The sequence below is a fragment of the Lonchura striata genome, chromosome 15 (assembly GCF_050655825.1).
Source record: "Lonchura striata isolate lonStrDom1 chromosome 15, ASM5065582v1, whole genome shotgun sequence".
Classification (NCBI taxonomy): Eukaryota; Metazoa; Chordata; class Aves; order Passeriformes; family Estrildidae; genus Lonchura; species Lonchura striata.
The window spans coordinates 14,208,896-14,230,576 of NC_140717.1; the positions used below are offsets into that span (position 1 = coordinate 14,208,896).

A 21,681-nucleotide genomic window follows, 5' to 3' on the forward strand; every position below is an offset into this window, starting at 1 on the left:
GCTGGGGCGGGCGCACGTGCGCGCGCGGTGAGGGACCGGGACCGGGACCCGCCGCGGCCCGAGGGGCCTCCGGTAACACCGACACCGCCCCCGGGCCCCCCCGCGCAGCCCCCGCCTGCCGGCTCCCACACGCGCCCGCTCCCGCTCCGCCGCTGGCGGGGATCCCCCCGGTGCTTGTACCGAGCATCCTCCCGGCGCCCTCCGTTCCGTCAGCGCCGGCACCGCCCCGCGCCGCCAGCCCGTCCCTCCTCAGGTACCCGACCCGCATCCCCCGGCTGCCCCCCATCCCCTCAGCTCTGCCCCCGCGAATCCCCCCGGCCGTGCCCGGTGTCCCGGCTCCCTTCCCCCGGCCCGCCCTCGCTTTTCCCCGTGACGCCCGGCATAGCCCCGCGCCCCTCTGGGGTGTTCGCCCGGCTCCCCCAGCCGCGCTGTGCCCCTGTGCCTGTCCCCTGCCCTGACCCACCGCCTCTGGAGTTCCCTCAGCGTTCCCCACTGCTCAGCACAGCTCGCACCACATCCTGAGCTCCGTCACACGTACCCCCTGCGTTCCCATCCTCTGCGGGATTTCTTATGTGTTCCAAATTCTTTCCTTGTTGACTCCTGTCTTCTAAGTCCCTTGCTTGAAAACGTGTGTGTAGACCACTATTAAATCCATTAGTGCCTTGAGTTTGCTTTCCTTTTTTTACCCTCTGTTGTTTTTTTTACCAGTGTTCTTGGATCAGATAGTGACTCTTCAGGCACTGATTTAAATGACCCCTTTCCTTTGCTAATATGCAAGAGGTGCCTGCCTCCAGTGCCCCCACTGCTCGTGTGCACTGATTTAACATGATACTTGTCCTTAACCCAGTGTGTTCTGTAATTCCATGTGGGTTTCTGAAAGATTTTTCTTCATTTCGTGGCGCTTTGGCTGCTTTCCCCTTACATGCTAGAATTCCAGTACTGCTTGGCATCCTTTGAAGCAGTTTCCCCATGTTTTCATATGTTTGGCTCCCATTTTCCTCGCCCTGATCTCTCACTCTCTTTTGACACTTCCCCTGTTTCCTGTGGCACTCTTTGAGCTGGGAGGGCTGTGACTGATGCAGCCCCAGAGCCTGGGTGCTGATGCTGTCGCCCTGTGACCCGCAGGCCTGTGCCATGGCCACGGAGGTGGCCGAGCCCGTGGTCCCTGACTGCCGAGGGGACGGCAGGAGCGGTGCCAGGTCCGACGCCGATTACCCGCTGCGGGTGCTCTACTGCGGAGGCAAGTCCTGGGAGCTTCCTGCCTGGGCAGGAGTGGGAGCACACATCTCTGCCTGCAGGAAGCACAGAAAAGGCCTCTGGGCATTAGTGTGATAGAAAAAATGGAATGCATTAAACTGCCATACTGTGTTTAAAAGTATTCTTTGCACGTTCTGTTTGTAGTTACGTGGGTGAAATTTGAAGGGAAGTAAATTGTCTTGACAGGTGTGTTTTTAGATAGGGATGTCATTTTGCTTCAGGCTGGAATACAGTAGGAAACAGCCCTGTTGTGTGTGAAAATCAGCACAGTTGGTTTGGCTGTCCCCTCTCTGGGACATTGGCAGCTCTCAGAGAAAGGAAAGCTGACCAAACCACCTGGTGCTTTGTTCAGTGTCTCTTTTGCCTCAGGTAGAAGTGGTGTTTTGTTCTGTAGCTTTTCCCAACCTTGGGCTTCTCCTCCCCTTCCCTCAGTGACTGGCAGCTCTTGCTGTGATGTTTTATCCTAATGCAGAGCGTGCGAGCACAGGTCTAATGAGAGAGGAATTAAAATGTGGAGTGGCAACAATAAAGAAAAGTTTTTGAGTCAGTGTGTGGTTATAACCAAAAGTTATGTAAGAACTCATCCCTGACTTTGAAACACCATTTGGAATTTAAGTACTAAGCCTGTAAGTAAAAAGGTGAAAAGTAAAAATTCCTTTTGTAATCTGTTCTTTTTATTCCTCCTTCTTTCTCCAGTCTGTTCGTTGCCAACAGAGGTGAGTTCATTGTTGTCCAAATTTCTTTCTGTCCTGTTATGCCCTGTTTTGGTGTATTTGTGATGCATTTTGTCATTCCTCCACTAACAGCATTCATGTGACTTTTCTCTAGTACTGTGAATACATGCCTGATGTGACTAAATGCAGACAATGGTTAGAAAAGAATTTTCCAGATGAGTTTGCAAAGCTTACAGTCGGTAAGAGTCTTTTCTATTTTCTAACTGATATGTGTCCTTGGACGTATTTAGAAATATCTGAGCTTATCCTCTTTCCTTTTCCTGATGTATCATGTGAGAGTTAATGCTTTGGATGCTGTGAAATGGGTTTTATAACGTCAGAAAACACTAAATAATCAATTTGTAGTTTCATTAATAATATTTGAGCTTTCTTAAGGTTCCTACCATAAACAGTCATCCATGCACTTGTTTCCCATCAGAGATAGTTTATTGGATTTTATGTCTTTCCAGTCTACAGTGGATAGCTGGAGGAAAGGTCTTTAATAATGGAGAACTTATTTGTTTGCATTTGGAATTTCAGTATTAATATTATCATTATTTCTGTCCCTCTGTGCAAGAGCCTTTATTGAAATTGTCCCTGTAGCTTGGAGCTGAGGCTTTTCTGCAGTTTAATTTGCAGAAATGCTGTAATGAAGATGTAACATGCATCAGTCAAAAGGCTGCTGCAATTCAGCACAGTGTACTGATTCAGCAAAATATCACTTTACCTTACTTTCTGTTCCTGTAAGGCTGTGGGGTTTGATCACTAAATTTGTTTGTTTTTTTTTCCCTCACTCCTTTCTGCTGCATTTAAGAAAATTCACCTAAACAGGAAGCTGGGGTTGGAGAAGGCCAAGGAAATGTGGGAGGAGGAGAAGAAGAGGAGAAGAAGAAGCAAAAGAGAGGCAAGGTCTAAATAGTTGATTGTGGTACTGATTTCAAAGCAGTTTGGGACATCCCTTTCTCACCTGCTGGTCTGGAGCAGGGCACGAATTCCTTGCATTTTAGTGGTTAGCTCTGGAATATAGGGAATACATAGGGAAATATATCTGGTAATGCCTCATGACTCTGCTTTTGCCTTTGTTCCTTCCACCTCTCTGTATTCATGGAACAGGATTTGGTTTCATGTTTTAAAATCTGTTACCTGTGTCTCCATTAGAAGCTGTGTCTCCTCCCAGCAGTACTAATGAAAAACATTTTCAAAACCCAACTTTGGAAGATAAAAAGTTATGTGGAATAATTTAAACACACGGTTATCTTCAATCATTGGAGCTCTTTCTGCTAAATTAATTAACATGCTTTCCACCATAAATTAGAGTTCTCGAGCTGTTAATATGCACTTGCTTGTGCAGTGTCAGTTGTGTGTTATGCCCCAGAAATTATGGTTAATACCCAGTAACCTTCATATTTTATGCCACATATATTTGTGTTTTAAGTTTGGTATCTTGGTAACCAATTTAATTTACCTTCTTAGCAGGCAATGTGTAGTGACAACAGTAATTCATGTTCTGTAACTTGGATGCTTCTCCCAGAGATTTCAGGAGATTTTATTTTAACATTAATTTGTTGTGGTATGATTAGTTTTCAATTTTATGAGGGGTGGTATGATTAATTTTCAGTCTGGTGTTTCAGTCTGGTTCTAAAGTAATAGTGTTTAAAATATTTGGTGATTTTTCTCCAAGAATCTAAAGTTCCATGAAAGCTTACAGTATGGTGTTAAGCAGGATAATATAAGAGTGACTATAAGAGTGTGAGGGAAAACAAGCACAAACTTCATAAGACACTGCTGAAACTCAAGGAAGTTTAAGGCAGAAATTTACTGTCTAAAAATTATCAGACACCAGTTTATAATAAAATAGAATTGAAAGTGCTGCATGTTAGAAGCAGTCACAGGGGTTGGTTTACTTGTCATAAATTCTTTAGGTTTTCATGCTGAGAAGGCTCAGAAATATGAAACTTTAGTTACCCTGGAAAAACATGATGACTGTACACGAAGTTAGCTGAGATCTTAATCTGGCTGGAAGAATCCTAATGAGTGGAATGTATCTTTTGCATGCTTTACTCTGACTCAGAAATGCCTGAAATGGGGAGTGTTCCCAGAGGCTGGCCTGGGAGCAGGCAGGGGGGAAGGTGGTGTAAATGGTGTGGAATTGGGGTGCTGTGGCTGGCTGCTGTCACAGCTGTGGGGTTGGCTGCTGGCTCACATTTCCATGCCTGGTTCATTGTGGGGTCGTGCACGGGTGTCCAGAACTTGATCTGCTGTTAAACCCAGCAACCTGAGGAAAGCAAGACCTTGTGGCCTCAGGAAATGGGCATGGGCAGCTTGCTTTGCCTCAGACACAAACCGTGAGGATGTTAAAATAGTTGTGGAAAATATAAAATAAAAATTTATTTCTCGGGCTACACCCAAGGAACAATGTAAATGTAGCCCAAACACAGTGATTGGTAAAGTGTGGCGAAAAGGGGTTTTTTTTGCTGATTGTAGTGGGGGTCTTTTGAGTAGCCTGTGTTTGAATGCACATTTCACATGTATATATTGTTATTTCCCGTCAGACTGGACTTTGATGCCATGGGATCTTTCTTAAATAATAGTAAATCTCAGACAATAAGCAATATACATTTTTGTGTTGGGGAGTTAATAGCTTCTTTGTTTATAGGGACAAAATCTGACCTTGTATGTTTTTTTCTTTGATGAACTATGACATAATTTAATTAATCATGTAACCTTATGTTCTGTTTTAAAGGTGGAAGAGGTCAGATAAAACAGAAGAAGAAGACAGTACCACAGAAAGTTACGATAGCTAAAATTCCCAGAGCAAAGAAAAAATATGTCACAAGAGTGTGTGGCCTTGCCACATTTGGTGAGTTTGGGTTTTCCTGGTGTTGGATGTACCTGCCTTTAACCTCATGATGCTTCTTCTGGTTGTATTCCACTGGGCAATCTGCTTCCAGCTGTGAGATTAAAGTCCCAAGGTGCTTTTAGCAGTTCCAAAGCATGTCAAAGGTACACTGACTTCCCACAGGCATAAATTATTAAGGCACTTATTGCCATGATTTTTCAGACAAAGAGGGTTACAGGTTTCTTTGAAACAGGGTGCAGACTCACCTCAGCAGAACATGTAGAGGACATTCAGCAGTTTCTACCTTGAAGCATTTGTAGATCTGTAGAATCAGATGTTTTGGGTGTAAACAACAAACTTGGCTTTCAGTGGAAACTCTAGCAAAGCTTCAACTGTAAAGTGCCACTACTTTTTCAAGTTAAAACAAGATTTTGGCTTTAATCTTGAGAAAATATTTTTGTGACAATAACTGTACTTAAATTGTTCATTTTCCCCTGGACAGAAATCGATCTTAAGGAAGCACAAAGGTTTTTTGCTCAGAAATTTTCCTGCGGTGCCTCAGTAACAGGAGAAGATGAAATCATTATTCAGGGGGACTTTACAGATGACATTATTGATGTAATCCAGGAGAAGTGGCCTGAGGTAATAAACCCTTCTTTCTCTCAGGAAGACACCTGCTTTTCCACACTAGCCTGTGATTTACCAATGATTTTGGAAAAGGGTTTCATCTTTGGCGGCACAGATTGGTGCACAAAAATAAAAGAGCAGTTGTTGCATTCCCACCCTACAGTGAGGGAGGCATGTCAGAATAAATGCAGCTGTCAAATATCTGTGCCTTCTTTGTGACCATTTCTTAACAGTGAGTGTCTAAGTGTTCTTACATTGCCATCCTGTTTCTCAACACGTCTTAAAATATTGCAAAATTAAATCAAACAAAAAATCCCCAAGCCCCACACATTTGTGCTTCAAAAGAGATCAGCTAGTGTGGGTTGGACTGAAATGTAAGGCTGAGAGCTGTAATTGCAAGAGCTTTCTCTGGCTCTCCCTTGTCCTGGCATTTCCCAAGTGGAATTCTTTATGGTTTAACTCCATAGGCCTGTCTTTATTCCCAGCCCTGCAGGCTCAGCTGTGTCCTGTAAGCACATGTCACTCATATAGGATTTACAGCAGGAGATCTGGAATGGGGCTGTTCACTTCTCCCACTTCACTACACTTACAGGGGTGCACATTGAAGGAGGCATGTAAAAAGAAAATATTTAATTTGCTGTCTTGTGGCTTTTTCTCCCTAGGTGGATGATGACAGCATTGAAGATCTTGGAGAAGTCAAGAAGTGATAGTGGAAGACTACCTTTATTTAATTACATGGTTATAAATGATATAGCAAAAGTGAGGCTTCTAAATCCATTTGCTCTGCAGTGAAACTGTGGAGAACCCATTTCCTTGGCATTCTCTGTATAGGCTGCTTGGTTTTCTTTTTTGTTTTGGGGGTTTTTTTGTGATATTTGCCAAAGTTAAATTGAGGTTCTACCATGCTTAAGCATGAAGTAGATTTAAATAAAATTACTGTTCCTCACTGAATACTTTCTGAGGTTTTTTGCATCTACTTTCCTCTACTTATCTTACAGGAAAATAAGAATTTAAGGCATTAGAAGTTTGTTTCTCATCTGCTCTTCTTTCTGCTGAGCTTAACTGAATAAGGCACTTGGCTGATGTAGACCTTTCATTTACCTGAAGAGAATTTTAGAAATCAGAATGGAACAAGCATTCTAAAGGTTTGTTAGCAGTGGAAGAACAGTGAGTCCTGAAGGGGTCATTCTACATGCCTGCCAATTTAATTATTTTGTTAAGTGGAAACACTGAGAAATCTGTGAATATGACTTAGAAATTTAGCCTATTTTCATAATTCCAAAGATCTAACCCTGCTGGGCTTCTAGGTGAGGCAATTGTAATGACTTTCTGCTTTTAACCTGCAGCTCCTTTTAGAATGGTAGTAATGAATACAAATTAATAGTGAGCACTGTTCCACAGGTCATGTTAGGAGGTGGGGTGCCAGCTCTGCTGTCTGTACTCCCACAGACAGCCTCGAGCATCGATTTGGTGCCTTTTTGTTTCATTGTTCCATTTAATAACAAGAAATGCTCCCTGGTGGCAGAGTCCTGGAAGTGACATGCTCCTGTCACTGCAGAACCTCAGAGCTGAAAGCCAAGGGGGTGATGTGTCAAACTCTCTGTTGTCTTCCTGTACGGCTGCTTTTTACAGTGATTTCTATTTATATACCATGGGTGTATCTGTAGAGATAACTCCATCCCTGTCATTGCAAATAGTGTCTCTCAAGAGCTGCCTGCACCACTATAGTCCTCCCATTTAATGCTGGACAGGGAAGCTGCCTCCAACCCTTAACATTCCGGCTCGTTCTTCCTCAATTATCACATTTTTGTAGCAGCTCCAGCCCCGCCAGCAGCGGCCCGGGGTGAGGCGGCAGCCGCGGGACTCGAACCCGCGGCCGCTTGGCTGCGGGGGGCGGAGCTTCCTCCAACGGCGGGCGGGGCCGGTGGGTCGGGGCGGCCGGGGGTAAGCGGGGGCTCACCGCGGCTCATGAGGGGGCCGGAGGGCAGGGGAGGCTCCTGCGCTTAGGAAGGGCGGGACAGCGGGGGAGCCCTGCCCGGGAGCCCTGCCCGGGAGTGGGGTCGCTCCCGGGGTGGGCCCCGCCTCAGGCCTGCGCCCCCGGCCCGGCCGCTCCAACGCCGCCCGTGCTCCCTCAGGGCCGGCGCGAAGCGCGGGGAGCCTCCGATGCTGAGCGTGACATCCCTGGAGCCTTCCCGCTTCCGCGAATGCCTGGCAGAGCTCTGGCCCCCAGTCCCCTATGAGTTCATCACCACAGAGTTCTGCTTCGCCCCAGGTAAAAGATGAAAGCGCCGTTAACAATCGGCTCTGTTCTGTGCTCACGGCGCTGCTGCCGGCGTGAGTCACGGGGCGCCGGTGGTACCACCTTGTTCGGTCAAGGGCCACAGGTGGTGCCACCAGCATAAGGAACTTCTTGGAATGGTCTCTATTTATAATATAAACATAACTAAAAATCAACCCCGCGAGTTTATTACGAGAGAATTTGTCACTTCCCTTGTGTTGAAATGCATTCCGTGTCTCGCCTTTCGTAGGCATTTAGCCCTGATCGAAAGAACAGCATCATTAGGAGGCAGAGACAGGAGCTCAAGCTGTTAATTGCAGAACTGAAAGATCGTGACAGGGAGCTCAATGACATGGTGGCAGTGCATGAGAGACACATTCAGGCCTGGGAAGATGATCGCCAAAAAATACTGACTTTAGGAGAACAATGCAGCATGTTAACTAGTAAGTGTTGTGATGTAAAGAATGAGATTTTTCTCCTATAAGCATGTTCAGGTGCTTCAACCCCTCAATAATAGTTTTGCATCATATAAGGAACCATTTCCTACCCTTCAGCCTTAAATTTTATTGTTTCTCTGGGATCTAAACTTCCACATGGTGCTGAAGTGATCTTGAAGGGGGTGTGATGTTCAGATAACTCTTTCTTGTCCGAATGTCTAAATTGCTTCTATGAATTCTTAAAAAAAAATAATCTGATTAAATAAATGTGGGGGAAGAGGAAAATTTGCAACCTGCTGGTGAGCTTTGTGCCCTGAGGTTTCACTGCACAGCTCTGAACAAACACAAACCACCCAAACACCTGGTGGCTCTGAACAGTCTCAGTACAGAGCTCACCACGCAGTTCCTGTTCCATCTGACCTGGGTAGCCAGGGAATCCTTCATGGTGTGCAACATAAGCATCCAGGTCTGAATCCTGTGATTTTAAAACACTGGGTTAAATTATTTCTGAGATTTAAGAAATTGCATGACAGCCTCTCAGCTGTTCTCTCACATATAACTTTGTCTCCTTCCTTTTCAGGGGAGCTGAAGGAGAAAAATGCAGTTATAAAATCACTAACCAAAAAGTTAAAGTTATTAGAATCCCAGCATAATGACAGTAAGGTAACACTTGAAAGCACACAACAGAAGTTTAAAGAGCTCACTCAAAAAGTAACAGATTCATCTGGTCGCTGCCAGGCTCTGGAGGTAGGGGTTGAGTAATGGTCTGGTTTTGTAGTCCATGCATTTACAGGATGCCTGTGATGAAATGTAACATTTCAAAACTCAGACATGCAGGGTATTAAAACCCTTGATCACAAGCAAGTTGGGGAATAATTTTTACTCCAGTTTTCTTTTCTCCAATTTGCTCAGGATACCACATTGCCATCCACAACGTTTAAATAACGTTGTGGATGCATCTACTGGGAAAAAAATAATTTTGAATCACTGAAGTAATAGCTGACACTTATTTCTGTTCACTAGGAGAAAAATCAGAGTCTTCACTGCTCAATTTTGGAACTGTCTGCTAAAACAGGCCAGCTGCAAGTGAGGGAACAGGAGCTTCTCTCTATGCTTCAGATGAAGGTAACATCTGTAACATCTGTCAGCTCATGGGCACTAAATGTGCTGCAGTGCAACTGTTAGTGACTCTGCCACAAGGCTTCTATCATTGGTGATCTCACTCATGGTTAATTCTTAGGCTTGTATGAGAAGAGAAAAATGGTTTGTTGTCACAAACAAGCTTGTTTCCAAGATTTCATTTGGGTGGGTTTTTTTTCCCTCAAAAGCTCAGAAGGAAGTCTGTGGGTCACTTTAACAACTGCAGAAGGATGTATTGTTGTTTTGTCCAAACCCATCCATGATATAAAAAATAAGAATTCATTGTGTTTCCTATTTCAGGATAAGGCCTTACTTGAAACAACCGATCAGATTAGCGAGGTTAAATCTATATTTAAAACATTGGAGAATGCACTGCATACAGCAAAGTCTGCTGACATCAATCACAGTAGAGAGCAGCCAGACCTCAAGCTGACACTGAATGATTTCATGTGTCACGTAAATACACTGAAAGGTAAATGTTTCTGCTGGGCACCTAATTAAGTGTAGGCCAGCAGATTCCTTTTCACTCTGGGAAATGCTACATTTTGTTTTGCAGATATCCTCTCTGAAAAGATGAAAGAAAGCAGTAAGAACCAGGAAGAAATCAGTCACCTGAAACAAGAAAATGGCTGCTTGAGGAGTGAGCTGATACTGGCAGGTGAGGGTGGGCAGCTGGCCTTTCATGCCTTGGCTTTCAACAGCTCAGGGAGTTCTGGGCAGCAATTCACTGGTATCTGTGAAGGAGGCAGCTTGTTACCTGCCTTCCTTGCAGTTTAATAAAAGTATATCCCTTGTGTGCCATTCTTCTATGAAGCAATATCTGGGGCTTCTGCAGGGACACTTTATAAAGTCTTGAGAAAGCACAAATTCACCAAGGGGATTACACAAGTGGAGGAGTGAGTGGCTTGGGGGACTCTCTCCTGAAAATGTTGAGACCTTCTCTTCTCTGTTGCTTTCTTTAGATAATGGAATTGGTTTAGGCTGATTTAATATGCAGGACTTGGTAAACTGTATCTTGCTCTCCATAATACCTTTGGTTTTTGGTGGAAGAACATCTGGTGCTGCAGTGGATAGGAAAGGTCACTGCAGTATTCTTGGGGATAACCACAGAGACCTTGAAAGATTAGGTGGCCAAAGGTGTTCTCTGCTGTGAGATAATTTCCTTGCCTATCATTTTTAGTCTGCTATTTGACCTTTGTCAGATATTGATGCCATGTCTCATTATTTTAAAACAAAAAAAATAGGGTATTGTTTTGCTGCACTTCTCTCTATGTGCATGAATTAAAATTAGTTAACTGAATTTCCTTTATGCTTTCCTTTTTTTTTCCCCTTTTCCCTTTCCCTTTTCTCTTTTCCTTTCTGAAAACGTTAAATAAATCAGTCAGCAAAGCACAGTATTGCTGCTAGTAAAATGAAGCCAGGTGCTGAGGAAAAGTCCAAGGAAAATACTTGATTTTTTTTTTTGTTTTCTTGTGGGTTTTGTGCTCTTTTTATCTGTTGATCTTAAGAAACTGCTTCTGTTTTGTTTCAGTACCACCTCCTACTGCTACAGACACAGCATTAGCAATGCACTTGCTTTGTGTCTATTCACCTGAAGTAATAAAAATAATTATTATCTTTTGAAACAGTGGAAGAAGCACAGAGAAAGGACCAACTTTTTCAGTTTGCCAAGTCTAAGCAACTGCGGATTGAAAAAGAATTGTCCAGTTTGCGGCAGGTACAGCCCTGATTGTGTTTCTGCTCCGAGGTCAGAGGAACATTTTCAGGAACATCAGACCTGTGTGGAGCAGTGTAAAAAGTTAGATAGATATTATTAATTAAGGAACACCTAAAAATCTGTTTGTGGCTTGCTGGGATCCCTGTAGAATGTTGATTTATTTCATTTGGGGTTAAGCTGAAAAGCCCATGGTGCTTCCAGTCTTGGGAAGTCACGTGAAGGGCAGCAGGATTGGGATTGCACACCTGCCCAAGGTGAACTCAGCTGAGTAAGGGACACAGTGTCCTGGCAGGTCTGTTTTTCACAACCTAAACCCTGTGTGTTCACCTGCTCTCAGCTGAGGTTCTCAAAGCATGTTCCACTTTTTAATTGCAAATAATTGATGGGTAGTTACCTTCTTCATTAGCTTCACAAAAAATCCCCTGCAGTAAAAGCCAAATCCCATGATCATAATCCATGTCCTGTAATTTTGTAGCTGTGAATAACGTAATAACAACATGTATTAAATATCAGGTAACAGTAATGATATATTTATTGTTCAGTGTGGTTCCGTCTTAGAAGAATATTCTAATCTAATAAAAATCCTGTTTATTGTTGCAAAACATTATTTTCCTAAATACATGCAGAGATGTCCTCTTAGATTTGGAAGTCTTTGTCAATAATTTGACCATAGGCATTGGTTTATAAAAACATTTTGAGGATGTTTTTGGAAGACAAGCACTGTGGTAGTACCTGCTGATGTTCCTGCACCCAGACGTTCACCAGTTCCCCCCACTGCCTCTAACAGGTCTGTGTAAAACAGCAGCGGGACTTGCACTTCCTTCATGTCAACTTTGATAGCTCTCAGGACTCCAGGCAAAAACATGAAAATACATCAAGTGGAAGGAGGTAAAGACATTTTAATTTTTTTTCTTAAATAGTATGTCCTCAAAGAGAGACTTCACTGTTCAGCCCCAGCTAACACCCTAACAGGGGTGTGTGCTGGCTCAGGATGGCTTTGCTGGAGTTGACCACAAACATCCAGTGAAGCTGTCAAGTACCCTGTATTTTATTTGGTCAGGAGAGACCATGAACATCAATCACAGACCAAGTTTTGTAGCAGGCCAGACAGCTCATGATTTTTTTTAGAAAGTGAACTAGTCTGGTGGTAGGGGTGTTAACCTGGCTCCCTGCTACTTTTATTTAAAAAGTAACGTTTATTTTAGGAACTAAACTTAGAGAATTGGTGCACACCCTGGAGGTTCAGACAGGATCACCATACTGTGATTAAAACATGAGGGAACTCCTGGACTGATTTTGAAAAGTTAACAGCCAAATCTGGGCAGATTTTCTGTGGGGTTTTGGCAGGATACAGCTGCCTGGCGGTGTGTAAGCTGCTGCAGAACCGTGGCAGCAGTGTGTGTTCTGTAGAGCTTTAGGAGTGCACTTGGGGATGCTCTTCACCTGCAGTGTTTCTGACTTGTTTTTGTCGTGCCGTTGTAGCTCAGGGGCCACACTCCCTGCCTCTGAAAGCTCCAGCGAGACAGACAAGGGTAGGACTGAGGGCAGCCACAGGATGTGCGAGGAGTGTGGAACTGCACCAGTTCCAGCAAGTAGGGTAAAACCCACTCCTGAGATATGTGAAGTAGATAATAGACAGTCACTGAATGCCTCAGACTTGGAGGAAACTACCTCAGCATTGTTAAACCAGTGTCAAAAAGCTGTGAAAGGCTTGGCCCTGCCTGTGGAAGAAGGAGAAAAGCAGGATGTTGCATCAAGCTTTGATGAGCTAGACAGTGAAAAATTTCATGAGGTAAACAACACAAAGCCATTGAGAAACAGGGAAGTTGAAGAGAATGGAGTGAAAAGCAGAGACGAGAAAACCTTTGAGGTGTCGTTGCCTTCATATGATCGTTGGCTTAAAATCAAATCTCGTGTAGATTTGCAAAGCACTTTAATCCAGAGCAGCAGCACGTCTGACAAAACTGATAATGCAAACAAAACCTGGGAAGAGAGATCTGACACTGAGTCTGGCCAAAAAAGCAGAGAGACTCCTGCGACTTGCAAGTCTGACTCTGATTCCGGTATTAATAACTTCATTGTAAATAAAGATACACGGTGGAAGCCACTCTCAGATCTGGAGTGGCTGGAGATTTTCAAACCCAAAAACAGAGATGGAGATACGCACCATGGAAGAGATGACAGCTGTTTGGAGACTGCACAAGAGATGAAATGTACCTGCTCAAAAAGGTTATGAGTTTGTTGCCTTTAAGAAATAAGCATAAGCTAGACTTGCGTAGAAACTTAGGTATATAAGCTCTCAGTATTATCTCAAGCTATTTTTAGAGTAAGTGCTGTTTTAAATATAGTTTTTCAACCTGAAAAGTAAGAAATTTAAAATAAAAATAGCTCTTAAAGTGTTGTGATTCTATTTTTATGCATTTATTTTTTTCTCCTCTCTTATCCCCGAGAGCTGTGTGGGCAGGAGAAGCTGCAATAGCATATAACTTAGCCAAATAAACTAATTGAGAAAATCTTACAATTTTTTGAAATCCCAGGTGTTGCTCATAACTCTGATGGGTAAAATATGTTCTGGACAGAGCTGGACTTCTACAGTGATGTTTCTGTAAGGCAAGAAACAGATGCAAGTTTTGTGTGATGCTTTAGTGACTGTTTTATTTCTACTGAGAAATCACATCTTGGCTGGGCAAGAATGTAGAACACAGCTCTGAGCACAGGCTGTTGCCTCTGTCAGGGCAAGAAATTAGATGGCAAGATTTAAAGGACAGCAATCTGTCCACTCTCCAGCTCATGGGACTCTATCCTTCTGTTTGTGCTGTGGGAGGAGAAGGACATGTGGTTGGGGACGAGCAGGGTGAGGTTTCTAATGGTGAGAAGTGTCAGAAGAAGACCCAGGTGCCTCAGTGATGTTGGAATGTCTCTGAGATAAAAAACCTGCTCTGCATTTACAGAGGTGGCTTTGTGCCTGGATAAGCAAAGGCATTCAGAGCTGGGACTTGCTGTGGATTTGTTCTGTTGGTTCCTCTATTTCTGTTCAAAAAAATTGATTTACCCAGCTCTATTTTAGAAGGATTTTTGAAGTTTCACAACGATTTCACAGCTGTTTTTTAGCCAGAGGAGAGGAGCCTTCCAGCTGGTGGTTTGACAAGCACAGTAAATGAACAGCTGTTTAAACCTGCTCACAGTGTTTGCCAGCAAGCTGCCCAGCATCCAAACAGATTAATGTTATGGAATGGAAAGATCTGATGTATGGATGCTTTCATTCTGTGTGGCTTTTGAAACAGAAATATTGTAGTAATTGTTGCTGCAGTGGGGCAGACCTGTTCAGAAACAAGGTGAATGGGCAGCCACTGCAAAAGAATGCTGGATGCTGGCACATTCCCACGTGCCTTAGCTGAGCTTCACTCTCCATGTGGGCTCTCTCTAGTTTCCACTGCCTATAAATCATTGGAAAGACTCCACTCCCCTTCTGTCTACCCTGACCTTCCTTATCAACTCCCCCAGCAGCACCAATGACCCGCTGCAATCCCTCCAAATCCCTTTTGAGGCTGCATCAGGAAAGCTGCTCTCACTTTTTGTCTTGCCCTATTTGTCTTGTCCTTGAATGAATTTTAAGGGGAAAAGGAACAAATTCAACCTGGGCAGTGCAGCTAGAAGATATCCTCCAGTTAGGGGGGAGCTGTGGGATTTGCTGCTGAGCTCTCCAGTTTTCTTGATGCCCACATTTGGTCCTGGGGCCCTGCTAATTGGAGATGGATTGACTCAGTGCAAATCTCTGACTCTCTGCTCTCCAGCCTTTGCTGACTCGGATTTGGCAGGCAATAAATCCTCACCCCTAAATGGGAGGAAGGCAGGAGCATTGCTTCTGTGAAGGGATTAATGGCAGAGACCAGCACAACATTCCTCCTGGGACTTGGATCTGGATCCTCCAGTTTTCCACCGCTGCTTTCAGAGTGCTGATGATGTAGCTTGTGTTTAGGGAAGGGTGCTGGCACCTCCCTGTCATCCCAGCAAATATTTTTGCCATGAGTTCCTGAGTTCTGGAACAGCCAACAAGGAGGCTGTTAACAGTCAAATGCCTTCCCCAATGGCAGAGGGGATTGTGAAATCCCAGAGTGCAGGAATCATTTCTGTGTGCTCTGACTTGGTGACTTCATTTATGTTGGGCCAACGTTTGCTGCCTTTGGATTTTTATCTCAATTCTCATTTTACAGATGGAGCATCAGCAGGTACTTGTTGAGTCTGCCTGGGCTGGACTAAACCACCCATTTCTGAGCCACTTCCCTGCCTCAAAATCAAACCTGTGTGTTTTCCAGGACAGGCCCTGCTCATCTCCTCACATCCCTGTTCCAGGCTGCTTGTTCCCTCACACCTCCACAGAACCTTTCCTTGTCAGAAACACAGACGTGAGCTTTTCTCTCTTAAAAGAGCCTGTTTTATCCCAGTGTTTTATGGGAGAAGTGAAATGGGACACAGCAGACACTCATGAGCTGGTAACTCTCATGAGGGCTTTTTCCTAGATTGAATGTCAGTTAAAAATACACCTATTTTTAACAGTCTTGTCAGGTATGGAATGCATTGTCACACCAAAATAAGTATCTAAAGAGCATCTACTGAAATGCCATCAATTCAAAAAGGATATTTGTTATAAAATACACTTTTTTTTTTTCATTATTTGCCAGTCCAGGCAGGGCTAGCAGTCTGCTTCTGTTGTGTTGATGAATATGGTTTGCTCCTACATTTAAAAATAAATAAACTCGAGCCTCTTTGGGAAAGCTCTCCTGTGATCTCTGAACTGAGATGGTGACTGTAAAACACTGTGAAATTCCCTTGAAAGGTACACCTACAAATATTAATTTGCCTAATGGTTGATTAGAACCAGAAAGGGATTTGAGGGTGAGAGGAGAGCGACTAGCAGAGTATTGGGAAGAGCAAAGTTTTCCCTTTGTGTGCTCCTTGCAAAGTTAAATACACACTCAAGCACATGGTCATGGAGCTGGTTGAGACTGGTTGAATGTCAAACCCTTGTGCTCAGAGGATGAAGCTGATCTAGGGAAGCTGTTAAACATGGCAATGCTCTGAGGAACAGGGTAACCTCCCAGGCTTCTTGGTGTCCTTGGCTCAGGGCCCAAAGTTATTTATGTTGTGCCATGATTTTCCCTTGAAAGTTTAAAAAGGATGGTGATGCTGCTTCTGCCAATGTCTTGATTTTTGTTTTTTAACAGTGAAGAAAACGTGAATCTGAATTCCCTCTGCTTGACTTCTCCTCCATTGACATCCTCTAAGACCAACATGACCCAAAGTTCTGGGAAATTCTCTGATGAAGATTCCCCTCTGGACATCAGTGACCTGGCAGTGACTAAACCAGCAAAGAGATACTGCATGAACACAGTCAGTATCTTATTGCACAGTGTCCTTGACTGATTTTGAGGGGAATTATGAGGAATTAAGACTGATGATAGGAATGCAAATGCCTCCAGGCATGGAAGAACTGGGTACTCAAATGATGAGACAGCAGGCTTATGGCAAAGGTGATAACATGCATTTTTTCAAAATAGCTCCTTGTTGCCGCAGTAGGTCTTGGACAACATAAATATGAGTTTTTTTAAAGTGAATAAGACTTTGGAATGAAAAGCTTGAGGAAAATGGATGCTGGCTAATTGGTAATTCCACTAAATATCTGGGTACACGTGGATGCAGTTATCAGAAGCTATTGGATATTGTTTCTTTCCTGTTCTACTTGGTTTTCCCTCTGTCTCATGACTTTATTCTCTCCTTTTATCCCTTAAGTACTTCTCTTGTGAGTGGTTAATATACCCACATGTGGAAATCTGTTTAAAATGGCATTAGGAAAGAGCTCTGTGTTTATTAGGAACACCAGCAGTTTGAGTCTGTTACTTTGCAGTATTTTGAACAGAAACATTTCAAAATGCTGATTCTTGGTGTGTTATAATTCTTTGAAATCCTCCAAAAAAAAAAAAAAAGATCCTTCCATAACTTTGGCTCCTTCTCTGTGTCCTGCAGGGCACCAGTTCCCTGTTCTGGAAGCTGGAGCGCTCGTTGGCCCAGTCCCGACAGATGCTGACTGATCTGGAGCTCAGCCTTCTCCACACAAGCATTCCCAAGACCAACAACATGAGTAAGGTACAGACTGCTCTCCCAGGACAAGGCTGAGGCCTCAGGAATACTGATTGGGAATACTGATCCTTTCCCTTATGCTTGGCTTGCACTGCATTAGCAAAGCGTGAGGAGGATATTGGTTGTGAAGAGACAATTCCTGCTTGCCTTAGTGCTTGAATTTTTTATAGGATTCTGTTTGGCTGCTCAAGGTCATGACAGGATTTGACTCCTGCTTGTGTCTGAACAGATGGAAGGCAGAAGTCATTTTGGGGCAAGCTGCAGGAGGTCTAGAAAAAAGTGAACACTGATCTTTTTTGACTTGAAGCAAATTAGATGATTTCTCAGGCTCAGCACACACTCACTGCTTTGCTGTCCCAGAGACTTGCAGTCAGAACTGGTTTATTATTTTATTCATGGAAAGGAGGGCAGTGTAGGGAATATATAGGATACTTTGGGTGTGAATTTAAACCAGAAACTCAGCTTAAATAAAGGCAGAGTTCTTGTGTGTTAGTAGTTTTAGCTCCTTCATAGCAGGATCAGAGAATATATTCAGTGGTCAAAGAAAAGAACCTGTATGTAGCTGTCATGGCAGTTTATTTTATGAGCACAAGTGCTGATAAAGTTCCTGTTGAGTATTTGGGCAGCACAAGTAATCAGAGAAAGGGTCACTTGTTTAGTGGGTAAATATCCATAAGAATTTCTACCTTGTTTGACAAGGACATTGTACCTTTTGTCCCTAGCAATGAGCACACTTGTACTGGGGTATATCCCAAAGGGAGGATTTAGGCTCCTGGTTTCAGAGCAGTGCTGAACCCTCATCTTCTTCCTCACACATTTCACCTCCCTCTAAAAAGTTGCACTTCTTTTAGCCTTGGATGAACCTGACCAGAACAACGTTGCTGTAAGGAACAGACAAAGCCATTTTTATAACATTCAGAACCATAAACCCTTTGCTATGCTGGGCCTCACTGTAAAGGTTGTGTGCCAGCGTTTGCATAAACTGAAAGGATATTCTGTTCAGAAGTTCCTCTGCAGGATTTCATTCAGTGGCAAAGACAGCAGCAGTTTAGTCTTTTGCAAAGGCTCCTGAGTAGGAGGATTCCTGAAAAGCTCCCTGCACACAGTGCTTGCTTGTGGCTCTTGCCCAGCCCCATCAGCTGTCTGGCTCCTGCTCACTGCTTGGCACGTCACAGCACAGCTCAGCTCCTCCATCTGCCCATGACTCTGCTTTAGGATCTGATGCTGCATTTTTGAGCTTGGAAATTGGCTTCTCCTTCAGTTTTAGTGGATATAAAATGAAGGAAACTCCTGTGTAGTGGCAGGAGCAAATCCTGAGCCACATTTGTGGAATCTTTGATCTACTTTCAGAGAAGTTCTGGGCAAAAACTCGTCAAGCATGTTTGAGTTAATCTATGCATAACCAGGCCAGCTAACCTGTGCTTAAAACCAGGCTTACCTGGGGCTGTTTTAAACTGAGCTTTAGAACAGAATAAATATGTGATACAGCCCTTAAAATTTAATCAGGGGGAAGTGGTACATGTTGGATTCTGTGCCCTGCTGGGACAGGGAGGAGAAGGGGGAATTAAGAGCTGTACCCCTGCTGCTCACCAGCTTGAACCTGGCAGCTCTGGAAATTTTATTCTCTGAGTCCTTTGATTTCCATGTAGTATTTTTACATTACAATAGAAACAACAGAACTTGCAGGAACTCTTCACAGAAGCCAGTTACCTGCTGCAGAAGAAAGAGATGCTAAGCTTCCTTTTTTTTCTCTGTGATGTTCCCTGAGCATAGAATTGTTTTCAGCTTGATCTTTTTTTGTTTGCTTCCCTCTTTATAAATGCATCTGCAATATTAATACACTTTATGGATTTTGAGATGGGCCTGGCACAGGATTCTAAGTGCATTTCCAATAAAACTCCTGTGAGTACTGTAACAGCAAACAGATATTAAGTCAGCAAGTAGTTCCTTTAGTCAAACAATTAAACTTTTGTGAAGTGTGTTCCTCATCCTTGGGGCAGTCAGATCTCACAGCTTCATTCCCCAGTACCTGTGCTCTCCTTATTGTAGTTAAAACCCTTCTGTGTGTTACAGATAACAGGATCAAGAATGTGAACATTGCTGAATGAGAGATTGGGAAGTTTTTTCCAGTGCCAAGGCCAAGGGCTGTTTTAGGATACTGTTCTTGGGCTCAGAGCCCCAAAAATAAAATGTATTGAATAGAGCTGTTTCAGAATATCCAAAGCAGCCTTGCCCACTGCAGATTGTTTTTTTTCTTTCTGAGTCAGGAAATTTCTCACTCTCTGGTTATTTGTTCTCCTATTGTGGATTGGATGCTTGCAGTAGGCACCACCTTGTCTGGTTCTGAGGACAAAAGAGTAACCAGATATGGTTAAAATCCTGAACAGCACACAAAACTGAATAAGAACCAGCAACAATGAGGAGAAAAACTGGCAAAAAAAGAGAAACCTCTCAGTGCTGACACAGCCCAGGCTCGTGCCTGCAAAGGGAGGTTACCCCAGAGCCAGCTGGGCTGTGACACTGTGTGACTCCAGGTGTGGATCAGCCTCCAGCCCATGGGGAGCTGCTGCTCAGTTCTCTCTTGGGTATTCCAGCTGCAGTCCCTGAGCTGTTTGTGCCCTGGGGAGTCAGGCTGGCTGGCTGCACTCATGTTCTGCTGGTTCTGCATTAAGCCTGGAGTCACTGAGACTCCTCTGAGAGCCCGTGGGGACTGTGGAGTGCAGCTGATGGGGCACCTGGGGGAGATGGATGCTGAGCAGCTCGAGTGCCAAACCTTCCTCTGCTGTAACGTTCCTGTGCACAGAGAACTCTTCCTTTCCTGAAAAGAGCCCTGAGGTAAAAGCAGACAGAGGTTTTATAGGTTGGAGCCAGCACTGTGACTTTCATCCTGAAACCACTGATGTTACAAAGCTTCAGGAGCAAATCCCCAAAAGTGCTGAGCCCCGTGCTGAGGCAGCAGAGTGGGGAGAGCACGCTGAGCCTACAGAAATAATCACATTTGCCTCAAGTGAGAAAGAGCTGGTGGAACAAACATGCCACAATCCACTGCAGATCCATGACAAGAATGAGTGGTTCTCCAAGTCACTGGCTAATACATAATTTTCATTTTCTTTCTGTGTTAAAAAGCAACGAATCACTGTGATCAGTTAGATCTGAAGCAGAGCAGGCTCAGAAATAACCAAACATTTGTGCAGTTTCATATACAGAAGTGATTGAATTGATTTTGGTTGTGTTTGTTTGGTTTTAAATTGCTTTGAAACTCATTTGAGGGCAGGTGCACTGGCAAACATTAGGGCAATTTCCTCCCTAGCTGCCAGTAATTTAGCTATTCTCATCAGTCAGTTGTTTTGCCTCTAAGAGAGAGGTTGGAGGGGTGGGGGGAGTTGAAGAACTCAGGAGGAGAGAAGGTAGGAAAAGGCTATTTTCTTTTTTGGACACAGCAGCATGTGCCAGTGCTCATAAACGGTGACTCAGTGGCTGGCCTGGGGCACAAAGATCACTCCTTTCCTCAAAGCCAACTGGAAAGGTTTTATTTCCCAGCACCCCAGTGGTGGCCCTGAGACTGTTGCCTTTCTGTGAAGTACTTTGTTTACCTTTTCCTCTTTATAGTTTTACTCCATGTTCTTACTCTGTTTGCAGTGTGAAAATTTGTGTAATAAATTCACGTAAGTGTGATTGCTTCAGATATTTCAGAGGAAATGTTCCTGCTTTTTTCATTAAAATCTTTTCCTTTTTCTTCAGAGGAAAAAGTGTTTCCAACACAGAGGTAATACTGAGGACTGAAGATCATTGACCCAGCAGCTACAACAGAAAGTTACCTCATATTTTTCCTGTGGTTCCTCCTGAGTGTTTGAAAGACTCACAAGTGGCAAGAAGATGTGACTCTGCAAGAATGCATTTTATCTTGAAATAAAACACAGAATTACACCAAGATTAACAAAGCTATTTTTACAGCTGAGAGCTCAGGTTAAACACTAGCTTATTTTTTAAGAATCTGAAGTGTGTAATTGTTACAACATAGGAACTATTTTTCTTTTTTTTTTTTTTATGGTGGCTCAGAAATATTTATAGACTATGACACAGCCAAGCAATCTCCTTTTTTTTTTTAGCACATTGTTTTTGTTCTGGATTTCTTGCCTTGTAGAGAGAGATGAATAATGTTTATAGGAAGTTCCTAATTAGTGTTGTAAGCAGGAACTGCCTCCGATGTTGCTGAAATGGGAGAACTGTCAACCTCAAGGTGGGCAGAACATCTTTCCACACTCAGGAGCTGGTTTTCCAACAAAAGTCTATGGGATCAGGTGTGTATGGCCTCTGTTTGCACTGTAGAGGTAGCCAAGTATGATGTAACCTTTTTTTAGCATTTAAACTGGATTTATGTTTGCTGATTGGGCAAGATGTGCTGTTATCACAATTTGAACTTCTTTTTTAATGTAGAGATCAAATAATCTGATAAAGGTGATACTTTGCTGTGTCTCTCTTGCCCATTTAACACATTTAGCACTTGATTTCTGACATTTCTCAGCAGACATGAG

At 43.6% G+C, this 21,681-nt stretch overlaps 2 protein-coding genes across 6 annotated transcripts; both read left to right on the forward strand.

The window, feature by feature from the left end:
• Positions 1-8: 8 nt before the first annotated feature.
• DENR (density regulated re-initiation and release factor) lies at positions 9-6,387 on the forward strand. 2 transcript variants are annotated; one of them, XM_021532733.3, is made up of 8 exons: positions 9-253; positions 1,126-1,240; positions 1,954-1,973; positions 2,086-2,170; positions 2,785-2,874; positions 4,714-4,830; positions 5,312-5,451; positions 6,099-6,387. In XM_021532733.3, the coding sequence occupies exons 2-8, from the start codon at positions 1,135-1,137 to the stop codon at positions 6,141-6,143; spliced, it is 603 nt and encodes a 200-aa protein (XP_021388408.1). In that variant the 5' UTR covers positions 9-253; positions 1,126-1,134; the 3' UTR covers positions 6,144-6,387. The 2 variants fall into 2 exon arrangements, with proteins under 2 accessions (XP_021388408.1, XP_021388409.1); XM_021532734.4 differs by having other exon boundaries at positions 9-72.
• Positions 6,388-7,318: 931 nt separating this feature from the next.
• Positions 7,319-21,073, forward strand: CCDC62 (coiled-coil domain containing 62). 4 transcript variants are annotated; one of them, XM_085592785.1, is made up of 13 exons: positions 7,319-7,380; positions 7,572-7,708; positions 7,965-8,157; positions 8,732-8,898; positions 9,175-9,276; positions 9,592-9,763; positions 9,848-9,949; positions 10,920-11,008; positions 11,796-11,896; positions 12,491-13,237; positions 16,234-16,399; positions 17,033-17,152; positions 20,888-21,073. In XM_085592785.1, exons 2-13 carry the CDS (start codon positions 7,673-7,675, stop codon positions 20,927-20,929), a joined length of 2,037 nt encoding a protein of 678 aa, XP_085448911.1. In that variant the 5' UTR covers positions 7,319-7,380; positions 7,572-7,672; the 3' UTR covers positions 20,930-21,073. The 4 variants fall into 4 exon arrangements, with proteins under 4 accessions (XP_085448911.1, XP_031362088.3, XP_085448910.1 ...); XM_085592784.1 differs by lacking the exon at positions 7,319-7,380 and having other exon boundaries at positions 7,453-7,708; XM_031506228.3 differs by lacking the exons at positions 16,234-16,399; positions 17,033-17,152; positions 20,888-21,073 and having other exon boundaries at positions 12,491-13,418.
• Positions 21,074-21,681: the final 608 nt, after the last annotated feature.

What these genes read in the sequence shown, in the direction of transcription:
- DENR (XM_021532733.3), top strand. Translation starts at nt 1,135, where the DNA reads ATGGCCACGGAGGTGGCCGAGCCCGTGGTCCCTGACTGCCGAGGGGAC. An exon ending in GCGGGTGCTCTACTGCGGAG is followed by an intron (nt 1,241 to 1,953) that starts GCAAGTCCTGGG and finishes TTCTTTCTCCAG; the next exon opens with TCTGTTCGTTGCCAACAGAG. An exon ending in GTTTGCAAAGCTTACAGTCG is followed by an intron (nt 2,171 to 2,784) that starts GTAAGAGTCTTT and finishes GCTGCATTTAAG; the next exon opens with AAAATTCACCTAAACAGGAA.
- CCDC62 (XM_085592785.1), top strand. Translation starts at nt 7,673, where the DNA reads ATGAGTTCATCACCACAGAGTTCTGCTTCGCCCCAG. An exon ending in AATACATCAAGTGGAAGGAG is followed by an intron (nt 11,897 to 12,490) that starts GTAAAGACATTT and finishes GTGCCGTTGTAG; the next exon opens with CTCAGGGGCCACACTCCCTG. An exon ending in AAATGTACCTGCTCAAAAAG is followed by an intron (nt 13,238 to 16,233) that starts GTTATGAGTTTG and finishes GTTTTTTAACAG; the next exon opens with TGAAGAAAACGTGAATCTGA.